General features: G+C 46.5%; 4 protein-coding genes across 4 annotated transcripts; 3 read left to right on the forward strand and 1 right to left on the reverse strand.

Moving 5' to 3' along the window:
- Positions 1 to 127: 127 nt before the first annotated feature.
- On the forward strand, positions 128 to 1,698 carry K444DRAFT_593029 (uncharacterized protein; the record flags this gene model as incomplete). Its single annotated transcript, XM_024878282.1, has 2 exons — positions 128 to 980; positions 1,125 to 1,698. Exons 1-2 carry the CDS (start codon positions 271 to 273, stop codon positions 1,696 to 1,698), a joined length of 1,284 nt encoding a protein of 427 aa, XP_024734515.1. The 5' UTR covers positions 128 to 270.
- A 67-nt stretch (positions 1,699 to 1,765) lies between these two features.
- On the reverse strand, positions 1,766 to 3,185 carry K444DRAFT_31131 (lipoyltransferase). Its single transcript, XM_024871812.1, has one exon. The coding sequence runs from the start codon at positions 2,978 to 2,980 to the stop codon at positions 2,030 to 2,032; it is 951 nt and encodes a 316-aa protein (XP_024734516.1). The 5' UTR covers positions 2,981 to 3,185; the 3' UTR covers positions 1,766 to 2,029.
- Positions 3,186 to 4,414: 1,229 nt separating this feature from the next.
- K444DRAFT_31137 (uncharacterized protein) lies at positions 4,415 to 4,961 on the forward strand. The gene has a single exon (XM_024871813.1). It carries the CDS (start codon positions 4,517 to 4,519, stop codon positions 4,835 to 4,837), a length of 321 nt encoding a protein of 106 aa, XP_024734517.1. The 5' UTR covers positions 4,415 to 4,516; the 3' UTR covers positions 4,838 to 4,961.
- Positions 4,962 to 5,075: 114 nt separating this feature from the next.
- Positions 5,076 to 6,448, forward strand: K444DRAFT_565100 (HET-domain-containing protein; the record flags this gene model as incomplete). Its single annotated transcript, XM_024877091.1, has 2 exons — positions 5,076 to 5,153; positions 5,205 to 6,448. Coding segments are annotated over exons 1-2 (1,308 nt in total), but the record flags the coding sequence as incomplete, so codon positions are not given.
- Positions 6,449 to 12,161: the final 5,713 nt, after the last annotated feature.

A 12,161-nucleotide genomic window follows, 5' to 3' on the forward strand; every position in this document is an offset into this window, starting at 1 on the left:
AAATGTCGATGTGAGGCTGCGGCCTGGAGCTTTGTTCGCTAACGAGGCTGATTAGCGCTAGCCCAGCCACACGTTTTTGCGGGCGGGCGGTTTTCTCCAAATTTCTTGTGACCGCAACCTTCAAAATACAACCTCCCCCAACCAGATTCAGGACTGCTGCCGACGACACCACGACTTGGATTCCTTCACGGATACTGACACTTGGTACCTTACTTCCTGGTCTCTCCTTGACACTCAAGCAACCCGTATTTTATCGTCAAAGCGGTCAAGATGGGTGGCGATCTCAACCTGAAGAAGTCATGGCATCCCGTGCTCATGAGCAATCAGAGGCGGGTGTGGGAGGAAGAAAAGAAAGCTCTTGATGAACGCAAGCGCACCGAACAGCGGATCAAAGAGTTGAAGGAGGAGCGTGCAAAGGAGGAAATCCAAGCCAAGCTCGAGGCAGCAGGCAGCCGAAAGCGAGTCGATCGTGTGGACTGGATGTACCAGGGACCTTCGAGCGGACAGGCGGGAACAACAGAGGAGATGGAAGGATATCTTTTGGGGAAGCGAAGAATCGATGGCTTGATCAAGGGCACGGAGAACAAGAAGTTGGAGAAGCAAGCTTCTGAGGATAGCTTCATGGCATTGCAACATGCGAATACACTACGGGATACAGCTGCCAAGGTTCGAGAAGACCCGATGTTGGCGATCAAGAAGCAGGAGCAGGCAGCATACGAGGCTATGATGAACGACCCTATCAAGCGGAGGCAGTTACTTGCATTGGCCGGGAAGGGAGAAGAAAAGAAGGAGAAGAAAGAGAAGAAGCACCGGAGACATCACCACAGACACCGCGACGACTCGGATGACGAACGAAGACATAAGAGGCGGCGGAGAGAGGATGACGATGGCCACAGGAGCAGCAGAACTGAGCATCGACGACGTCGGTCAGACTCATATTCGAGATCTCCATCACCAGTCAGGAGAAGAGACAGATCTCGGTCACCAGTCTCAAGAAGAGCCAGGTCGCGATCGCCAGTCCCAAAGAGAGAAAGATCACGGTCACCGGCCACAAGAAGAGATAGACCCCGATCCCCCGTTACGAGGAGAGACAGATCGCCATCGCCTGTTAGGAGACGAGATAGCTTTGACAGACCGCCGAGACGGAGGTCAGCTTCGCCAGAAGAGCGGGGTAGAAGCAGGCCAAACAGAGAACGTGATTATGTCCGAACACGGAGAAGAAACTCCTCATCTATCGATTCTAGATCCTCAACACCAGAGCCACGACGGAGATCGCCTGATCGACGTGCTTCCTACCCTGCGGGTCGAGGTGGTTACGACAACAGAAACAATGGCGCGAATGGATGGAGCTATGATAATCGACGTAATGGAGGTGGCTACGAGAGAAGAGATGATAGACGGCCGCAAGGACGTCCTTCGAAAGAGTCTGGTGAGGGTAAGGAGGCAGAGCGTCAACGAAAGTTGGCAGAAATGCAACAAGAGGCCTCAAGACTGGATATTGACCGAGAGAAGCGTTTAGCAGCATTGGAGGAGCAAGAGAGAGCCGATCGTGAGGCTGAGAACAGAGCACGCGCGAAATCGTCGAAATACACTGACAAGGGTGCGTTCATCAGTGGGGTACGCCAGAAGGCTGACGATAAGGGATTGGCTGATCGCATTGGCCGTGGTAGGCAAGGCTTTCAGAGGGCTGAAGAATAAGTCTGTGTTACTGGCGAGGAGGGCTAAAGAATGCGGATACAGATATTGTATGCTCAATATCAAACTTACTGATATCCTTTCTAGATCCTAGTCAATGAGAACTTCCTCCATTCAATATCGGACATGTCGTTGATTGAAGACACAATTTCCTACTTTACAAGTTCACTCTCCAAGTGATGGCAATATTGAATGGGGGAGTATAGTTTTCATCCAAGGGAAGGGATTCCCTTCATTTCACTTCTTAACTCGTGCATCAACCATAAACTCCACCTTCGCTATGCATCCGAGTAATCGAAACCTGGGAGCCAACATTTTCCCCAGCTCTATATCTTCATCTCGGAAGATGGTCGTTCAATTGCAGCTCCCCATCTTTGAGAGCCCCAATCTGCAGCCTAACCTTCTCTTTTCCATGTACCCCGTATAGTCCCTTAGCGAACTCCTCAACCCATTGTAACCCAACAAGATCCGGACACATAGCGTTCTTATAACTTTCACCATGCAATTCCCAAAGATCTGGCCTCTCCATCTTGAATTTGTCCTCACCAGAGAACCCACGTGCCTCCTCCATAGCCCACATAGACGTAACCCCCTTCCCAACCAACCCACACGCAACAATACGTTCAAACCACCTCAGATCCGTCTGAATGTTCAACCCAACCCCGTAACTGCTGATACTCCTCCTCAAATGTACACCCAGCGCCGCAATCTTCTTCTCCCCGCCCTCCTCCCACACCCCTGGATTCTCTGTTCTAACACCCTTCATCCACCATCTGCCCAGCGTTGCAATCGTTACACTCTCTAGTAGATGCACATAACACCTAACACCTATCCCTTTCGGAAACTGCGGAAAACTCGTCCGTAAATCGATAACTGGGTAAACAACCAGCTGTCCCGGCCCATGAAACGTCGTCTGCCCGCCCCTCAGCGTGGGCTCAATCTCCGCATACTGCGGCTCATATTCGGGGGGTTTGGACCGTTTGATTCCTTTGCCGGTTTGGGGCTTTAGGGGGTAAAGGGGGGCTTTGAGGAGGGAGATCTGGGACGGTGTGAGAGTGTCGTGTTCGCGTCGGCCGGTTGTGAAGACGGGTGTAGGCGTGAAGGTTAGGACTGTTGGATGGGGAGGTGGTGGGAGAGGAGAGGGTGGAGAGGGTGAGGAGACGAGGGCTTTGTGGGTGAGGAATTGGGAGACGAGATTTTGTTGGATGGATTGGGCGATGGGGAAGGGAGTTATGCCAGGGAGGTGGATGTGTCGGAGGTGGGTGATGGGTGTGACCTGCCACATCTGGGAGAGAACTGTAGAGTTGTGGATGTTTGCGAGGTTGTGGACAAGGCCAAGACGAGGCTGGGGCGTTTGGATGCAGGGCTGCTTTCTCGGTCGCCGTAGTCGAGAAATCTTTCAAAACTTCGACCACTTTTTCATCTTGTAATTTTGACCACAATTGTTTTCATCAAAGGCCAATCGGGGACTCTTCAGATCCAGAGTTGTCATTCTACGCCCCACGAATTTTTGATCGTGTTTGCGGTGGCGTGGTACCGCTCTCTGTACGACCGTACCCCAGCTTCTTCGATCCCTGGTTTCCTGCACTTGAAGGTTGTCGAGTCGAAAGCCTGCCAGATCGAAGTCAATGGTTCTTTAGCAAACTGGTCTTCACATCCAGTTAATTGCCAAGATGTCTTGTTTGCCCCGAATTCAATGTTGATATTGTGTTCCACGATTCCGGAGGGGACATGTTCTAGCCTTCGAAACGCTTCCAAGCTTAAGCGCTGTTATGCAGTGTCCGGCGAAGCATCTGTCCGGCTTTATTTTTGTTCTTTTGATGGATTGGATGCCACATCACAATGCATGCTACATGGAGCTTGAAGGACAAGATATCTGAGGCCTTGCCATCGTCGTTGTCATTACCCGTCGGCAATTCCTCGCTTTGCTGGGGCCGACTTGCACTAGCAAGTCGAACCCAGCAACTCCGACATTCGAGATAAAATATTAATTAGTAAAATAACCACATAAGATATCGAAATAATAAAATTATATTATTATAGCCCTCAGTTAAGTTCATAATCGCCTAATAGAATTTTTCGCTATATGAGAAAGTTATAGTGCAAATTATTAATAATGAAACTTAAAGTAGTTATGTCAACTACTCCCTAAAGAAATTAGTTTACAGTACGTCAACTAATTGCCATATTTATCGATATTAAATCATATATTACTATTAGAATTAAGAGTCTATATATCTCCCTGCATTGTCTGAGTATTAATAGCTTTAATCTTATGCTTTCTGCCCCGTGGTATGGTAGTTAACTTGGTATTGATTTGGCAAATTAATGGCCCGCGATTTTGGTGTTTTTGGCCTTGGCGTTAAGCGAGTTCCCTCCCAAAAGAATTATTAAAATCACATTTTAATCTATAATATAATACCACGTAATCGTACTAAAAAATGTTCTATTGCGCGATTATAGAGTCTATTATGGCCTATAATTATCTTAAGTTTTATCGTTATTGGATGTGTGATTGTTTTTTAATCTAATATATAGACTAAAAAATCGATGTCGGAGTTGCTGGGATATCGGAATTGGTGGCACCAGCGAGCATGGTGAGCTGGCCCGAACAGGGTGCGGAAATGCCTGCGAGTACCCCGCTCTAGGAGCATGGCTGCGAGCCTGTAGGATTGTGAGAGCCGAGAGCCTTCTCCAAAACATGAATACACCTTTATATCTCAGATCATCTTTATCGTTGCTCTCCTGTTTCCACATTACTTCATATTACTATATCAAGCAGATGAAGGTTTATTTTTGGCCAAGATAAATCAAGTTCAGCATGCCTTTGCATACTCCGTTGGACAACCCACTTGCAACTGACGATTTATCAAAGCCTCACGTCTTATGTCCCACCTGTCACCACATCGTTCAATCCTCCCAGGTCCTGTCACATCATCGCCGACCATGGCAGAGACGAGAATGCTTTCCTCATTTCCCCACTAGAATAGAGTTGAACGAGTCTACCGATCGAGGATGTCATCTCTATACTTTGATTGCATCCGCACTATCGGGCAAGCCTTACTATTCACGTGACAGTATGAATAGACTAGAGCACATCAAGTTGGAAATCAACGTCATACGTCGTACGAACCAAAACTAGTTCATGTTCCACATATTAGCACTAGCTGTATACCCCACAGTGATAATACTTTTGAGGAAACTTATCTTTGGGCCACTAACTATCGCACGGATGTATTCTTGGCTTTTATTACCTTGGATTCTGGTACTCCTTGTTGATAGTACTTTCAAACGTGCCCGAAGATGCCTAAAGCAGAAAGAGATCTCGAATCAGTCCCATATCAACATATACGCCGCCGAAGAGGATCTTACAGTTAAGGGTTTTCTCAAAGTAATGATAGCATCGCCAGGGATAAGAGGCCTCGTTGGTTACAGGTCGTTGAGCGATTACCGGGCAGGTGATGTAGTGTTGAGACTTAGCCTAGAACTCGATACTGATCAATAGACAGAAAAACGCGAGGTTCCCTCAGAAACAGATATTACGGCAGTCCGATCCATCTATAATGGATCAAAAATGATGCTCGATGTCGCAAAGCATTGGATGGACACTTGTTCCGCTACTCATCCAAAATGTGCGGTCCAACTTAATACTGAATTCAGAGCCCCAACTCGTCTATTAGATGTAGCCAAATTTGAACACAATCGAACCGCGCGCCTTGTGTTATCAAAAGACCTGGAAGAAGATCTTCGTTATCTGACGTTGAGCTATTGTTGGGGAGGCAAAAGTGCTCTAATGCTTAAGAACTCAAACATCGAGGAGTTAAGAGAGGGTATATCCTTATCCATGGTACCTTTAACCATTGCACAAGCGATTGAGGTCACACATCGCCTCGGATTCCGTTACCTGTGGGTCGACTCACTTTGCATCATTCAGGATTCGCCGGAAGACTTCTCTAAAGAGTTACAATTGATGGGTGAAATATACAGACGTGCTTATTTTACGATTGCTGCTTCATCAGCCACCGACTGCACGCAAGGACTTTTACATCAGAAAAACTCTCTACAGTTTTTTCCGTGCAGAATATCATGTGTCAATTCTGTCGAGATCTTCATCCAAGAATCCGCTTCCCTCCCCACTCCAGAGGATGTACGAGCTATGATTATCGATGAAGGTCCTTTGAATAGAAGAGCCTGGGTTGTACAAGAGCGACTGCTTTCTATGAGGACTTTGCATTTTGGGCTCAATGGACTACTTTTCTGGGAATGTGATACTTGCGAAGCGTTCGACGGGAGACCTCATGGAACTATCATACAGTCACGTACATGGGACGCGGACCCTAAATTCGCAGCTCGAACGCTACTCCAAACCCCACGGGATTTGTACAATGGCCTATCATCTGGAGATATTTCTTTGGCCGCCGCGGAGAGGTTAAGAGATCCTGAGTACCAAGGATTGGCTTCTTCTGCTGCCATCACCGGCATTGCTGCTCGAGACTTCTTCTTCTTCTGGCATATCCTGATAATGTACTACACTCGATGCAACATAACAAAGATCACTGATCGTCTTCCTGGAATCACTGGTATTATGATGGAAATTCAAAAGGCATCTGGATTCGCAATACATGACGGCATTTGGCATTTTGACAGCCATTCTTGTGCATTGGAACTTCTTTGGGCCGTGACCTCTCACCACGGCAAACGCATCGAGAATAGAGCGCCAACATGGTCCTGGGGAGCTGTAGATACTAGTATCGAATATCCTTTGGACTCTCCTTCGGGCGATTACACTACCGAAGTCGAGATATTGTATATCCAGTCTGCCTACGTAGAGAAGAACCAGCTTGCAGAAGCTGAGAGCTTCGAGCCTGGGTGCTTGTGCCTTTCTGGCAAATTATTACCAGTTGATCGAGCAGATATCTTAGATCCACGAATGGGTTTTGTGGGAGACGTAGGTCACAGGGAATTAGAAGGCACGGGGCAAGAATACTTTTGTTTGCTTGTTGCTCGCAAGGGGTATGACTGTGCCGGTCTGGTGCTAAGTAGAGTCAAGCGCATATCGCACAGAGACTACTATGAGCGTATCGGATTGTGGAACGTAAGATTCGTACGCAGAGAACCGGCATGGTGGGCGGACCCCACTTTGCGAGATGGACACGGATTTCCAATACATCAAAGCAACTACCAGACCGCGATAAATGCTGGAGATGGAGCGTATGGATATTATTTACAGGCGAAATCCCATTGGGCACAGAGGATTACCATTCTTTAATCTTACCTGTCTGCTTAGACAATATAATCTTCATTTCGTCAGAAGGATGTTGCTACTGGAATATTTGATTATATGCAATAGAAACACGGAGGACTGAAAACAAGCTTAGAGTCTGATGCTTCGTTTCGAAAGATGACTTGTCGAGCAAAACAATCTACGGGTAACATAGTGAACTGGCTATTATGGAAAAGATATGATTGCATGAACACATCTGAGACAGATTAGTTTGGTATGTAGTAAACTATCCCTTGATTAATTCCTTTTCTTATCTATGCTACTCGACTTTCTAGCGTTCTTCAATGAATCGCGGTATAGTATTACTAGGGTCCAAAGCTATTCTAGTTATATATACCAGCAGCCCTCGCACCAGGTTTTCGACCCCGCTTTCGAGGCTAACCCCTTGGTGAAGAAGTTCTCCTTTAGTGATGGTAGGGTATTTGCTCTTTGATAAAGGACCCAAAATTGCTCTAGCAGGAACCCTGTAATAGGAGCAGAAACAGATTCCCGGGCAAAATTCGGTAAGAAAATTATAGCCGGGGTATACAGGAGGCCAAAATGGTTCCACACGTTATGGCGCGCAGGCTGGTTCAGGCTCTGCTCAGGCTCTGCTCAGGCTCTGCTCAGGCTCTGCTCACCCTCGGCTCAGGTATGCTCGCGCTCAGCTCAGGTTAACGCAGCAGTTGCTCACGTCCGCAGATTAAAACGAAACCAGCGAAAGGGAAAATCAATCCTGAGTCTATGGGTATCGCCGCGCTTGCCTCGAATGCTTGACACATATCACTCAAAGCGGCGACCTGAGTACGGGTGCTCTGATGGAAAACCAAAATACGCCCTCCACAATGGTGACCTTTTCAAAGCGTGTTCAACGAGTGGTTTGGAACAGGAAATTCTTTCGCTCACGAGTGTGGCATCTCCCAACACGAAAGGGAGCAGTTATTTGGTCTTGCTCCTACAAAGTCGCAGGTGAGACCTCATTGTTATTCTTTTTGGCTGCGGTGTGCCTGTCGTTTTGCTAGAGTTCCATACCAGGGATGACTATTAGTTTAGCTTGTTGGGGAAACATATGTTCATGGCATGATAGATGGAGAAACTTTTTCGAGGGAGAAACCTGAGTATCCATATGATGAGTCTGAGGCGGCTCGTACGTTCGGGATCCGCTGAATGTTAGAGTATTTTCGGGAGATCAACAGCTACTGGGAGTACTGAACTTCTTTGTTACATTCAAGATTCGTTGAAAGCTCCAAGTCTATGAGTACCAGGCTTGGCAGTAATACCAAATTTCCGGTATCGATACGTATAGATGCCAGAACCGTAAGGTATCGATTATTTGACCTAATTCTGCCCCTTAATCGCGATTAACTTTAGAACTACTTCTCTTATAAGAAAACTTTCAGTGGCGCAAATATTCTGATTAATTTAGGCTTTCAATTTATCTACTTATCTTATACATAAGACTAAAACTCGTCTCAATGCGGCTATTTTAAGCAAAAAGGAGCTTTTGAGATTTTCATAAGCCTCGCTTATAATAAGCATCTCAATAAGAGATACGAATACGATGGCTATTTTAAATTTAAGATATTATTCACTTTTATTAATAATATTAATTAATTCTTTTAATAGAAAAGTTAGAAAATAAAGGTACTATATATGAATATATTATTATATAAATTAAATAATAAAAGAAGGAGATAATTTAAGACTATTTAAGAGGTAAGAATTAATTCCGAATTTTTGCAATGTCTGACTAATACTATCTAGTATTAATACCTTACTAATACCTTACGAATTATTGCCAAGCCTAATGGGTACATTATCCAGGAATGGAGTATTACCCCTATATATCAACAAGGTCATGTACACGCAGTGTTATAGGATATGTAATTGATAATATAACGAGCTTAATCAATGATGTGATACAGCTGTCTGGATTTCTTCGAGCTTTATATTTCCGCAACGCCTGAAATTCGTAGGACATTCGAAAAGCACCAGACTTAGATATCCAAGAACCCGCTGAACATTCGAGTTCCATATCCTGTAAATGTTCCCCCTCTCTGGGAACATCCAGATTTCCGCTTCCAATGCCATCAGATTGAGATGGACTTTGAGAACTTTCGCAGATCTGTAAAACCGATCAGTCAATTCAACCGAAGCGTAGCGATTCCAAACCCCCTTTTCGAGATCCGACTGGACCGCAACGCAGTTCGCAATGGTTTGCATGTTCGAATCTGGTAATTGACCATAAACTTGCTTGATTTGATATAGTTCGCCATCTTTCAAAAGTAGAGCACGCTTCTGGGAAAGACTGTCAATCTTTGGAGCCCCGCAGCCTTCCGACTGAAGTCCCGAGCCTCGTCCTAATGGGTGGGGGCTGTGCAAGCCAAATGCGCCATCGAATTTTCTAGACCATTCATTTCAGCCAATAATACCGCCACCTCATATTCTTTGCAGATGCGAAATCAATCTCATTGGTTCGGATCCACTCTTCGTCCGCAGTGCATGCTTGAAGTATGTTACACCATTCCGAATCTGTACACCAATAAAGCGGAACTTGCTCCCAAGCTGGGCACAATGGCTTGAGAGACATTGCATTTACCTCCGCGGACGCATTGTCTCTTATTCGTTTTACAAGGCCCCAGTTGTAACCTGCGATCGCTCTCCGTCCGGTTGTGTGCGGTAATCGTGGAGAACTTTTTAGGCTTTCAAAGTGGTAGCCTGGTCTTGGGCCGGGTATATCCTGCTCACAAGTTGGTTGTGCAAACCAGTCTAAGTCTTCAAGTGGTTTGCAAAACGTAGTGTAGTATGGAGGAAACAACTGCTCTGTTTGCTTTCATATAATTCTGCCAGCAGGAGCTTAATTCGAGTTTGGGGATCAAACATCAATCATTGTCCGCTATTGACTTTGTTGTTCAAGTCTCACGATGACTCTTCATCTAATGACTTTTTCGTCAACGGCATCGAGTTAACGAGATGGGGTGGTTCACAGGAAGGCAACTCCTTCCTTTGACCGAGTCGGCCAGTCGCACCTGCCTTCGTCCCTCTCAGCCAACTCCTCTGTAAGAACTCTCTAGCAAGTTTCAAGGAACGTCAAGCTTTCTAAATCAATACGTATTCTCTCCATGCCTCAGCCTCGAGTACATCCTCCTTCTGCTCGCTGTGTGACCCCGGTCAAAATTCTCGCTCCTCTCATCTCAGTATGCCACACCCTCGACATCGCAAATCTGTTCCTTGAACCCTTCTTCACAAAACAAGATCCAGAGCTGGCACACACTTGAACCTCTTGTTTACCTCGCCTCAACCAATGCTCTCAAAACTTAAGAAGCGAATCTGGAACTTCGTGGTCGAGCGTACGAGGAAGGTGTCTACACGCTGGAAGCATTTGAGGGGATGCTGAAGGAGATGTTACCCTCTGTTGATAGCCTGGAAGAGTCTAGGGATAAGCTTGTGATTCCTTTGAAAGTCGAGAGAAAGAGGTGCGGGGGTGATGTTAGGGTGTTGGAGGAAGTGTGTGAAGGGGTTGAGAAGAGGCGTGGGATCCTGGCGAGAGCATTTACGGGTCTGGAGAGGAGGCAGTTATGAGTAACGCCACTTTGCGGGTTGGGGCACAGATTAAGTCAGACGTGCGGGAGTATTATTATACTCCATGTTCTTTGGCTCTACGGAACTCTAGTCCCCCAGAGCAGCTACAAAAGAAGCCTAGTGCACCATAATAATCCTCTCCCCATGCCATGATAAAACACGCCTGTGAAAGCCCCATCGCCTCAGCACTCATTATCCACGATTTCCTTCGTTGCCATTCTATATCCATTTCAATCCTAGTGATTACCGTTCGCGAAGCCAATGCCACAGCATTCGAGATATCCATGACAGATTTGCGAGATACGATTATGCCGCCTCTTTCATCTTGACAGTAATATCTGGCTCAATGATATCCAAGCGGACTCGCCAAACCTCGTACTGATGGACGGTATTGCTGACATCACAGCAGTGGTCGTTGTAAAGGTCATGTTCGAAGGGAACTTGTCTTGCTCGTTGAACCTCCAAGTACTTCTCATCCAAGTCCTCAAGGGCGAAAACGGGGTACCGATAGAGTTACGTATAGAAGCGCAATAGTAAAGTTAAGTAGCTCTTGCCTCAATATATGCAGCGATATCAGAACCTCGAGAAATATTATACTGCTAACATGAAAGGTTAACTTGCTCAAGGTTGTGGAGAAGCACTAACTTAAGGCACGAAGACGATAGCGCGAAGTATGAGATGGTCCGATGAAATATCCAACCCACCGGAGGACACTAGCAAGTGGAGCAAAGTTTCAATCACCTTGTTCCTCTACAAAACAGTGATTTTATAAAGACTTGATTGAGGTGGGGGTCAACGAGAGCGTTCTCGCTTAAGACTTCGGCAGCTTCAGGGGCAACTCAGGGGTAAAACAACAATGGCTATTTCGAAGCAACAAAAACTTCTCTGGAGAATGCTGAAAAGAAACGTTGCACATTTTGCTTGTAAAGCGATCTGGTTTTCTGATGGGGAATAGTACAACGTGCAGAAAACGAGATGAAGTGGGACTAGATAATTAAGCACAACGAGAAGGTTTGGAGAGCGCAACCACCTACTTTAATTGATCGCGTACAGAGGCGCAGCTACACGGTATGATTACTGGCGTTACTTTTGGCATGTTTTCCTCTCAGGCTTGGTTCATACTGAGCAGGGAACGGACCAAACACACCCACATGAATTCTCACTGAGAGCCACAGCTCGTCACCAGTACGAAATTGTGTAGCAAGCTCCGGCAATCCATTCTGCACCCTTACAGTCTGTCCTTGGACTAGAGGCACCGCTTGTTAAGGTCGGTGCACTGGCTCCTCTCGCGTCAAGAGCAGGTGGTCCAGGGTGCGATGGGAGAGGAGCCGCCATTGTTTAGCGAACATATCGTGTACAAAGCAAAACGAACCCTCGACCTTTCCTCAACGCTACGAGCAACGGCGCATGACCAGCGCCATAAAGACGACGATATCCCTCCACCTGAGATGCAAAGTGATGCTCCCGTCCATCTCTCACGCGTCCGGAGGACGGTTGTCCCAGGTATATAGAGACCTTAGAATAGAGACCCAATAGTCGCGCCTGGTGCAGACAAGTTCTCCGTACCACGGCGTTGAATCCGATAATCTGGAGGATGCAATTGCCTTGGGCGGGGCAGCAA

Source organism: Hyaloscypha bicolor, assembly GCF_002865645.1.
Source record: "Hyaloscypha bicolor E unplaced genomic scaffold K444scaffold_116, whole genome shotgun sequence".
Lineage (NCBI taxonomy): Eukaryota > Fungi > Ascomycota > Leotiomycetes > Helotiales > Hyaloscyphaceae > Hyaloscypha > Hyaloscypha bicolor.

Coding starts and splice junctions, on each gene's coding strand:
- K444DRAFT_31131 (XM_024871812.1), bottom strand. CDS start 2,980: ATGTGGCAGGTCACACCCATCACCCACCTCCGACACATCCACCTCCCT.
- K444DRAFT_31137 (XM_024871813.1), top strand. CDS start 4,517: ATGCCTTTGCATACTCCGTTGGACAACCCACTTGCAACTGACGATTTA.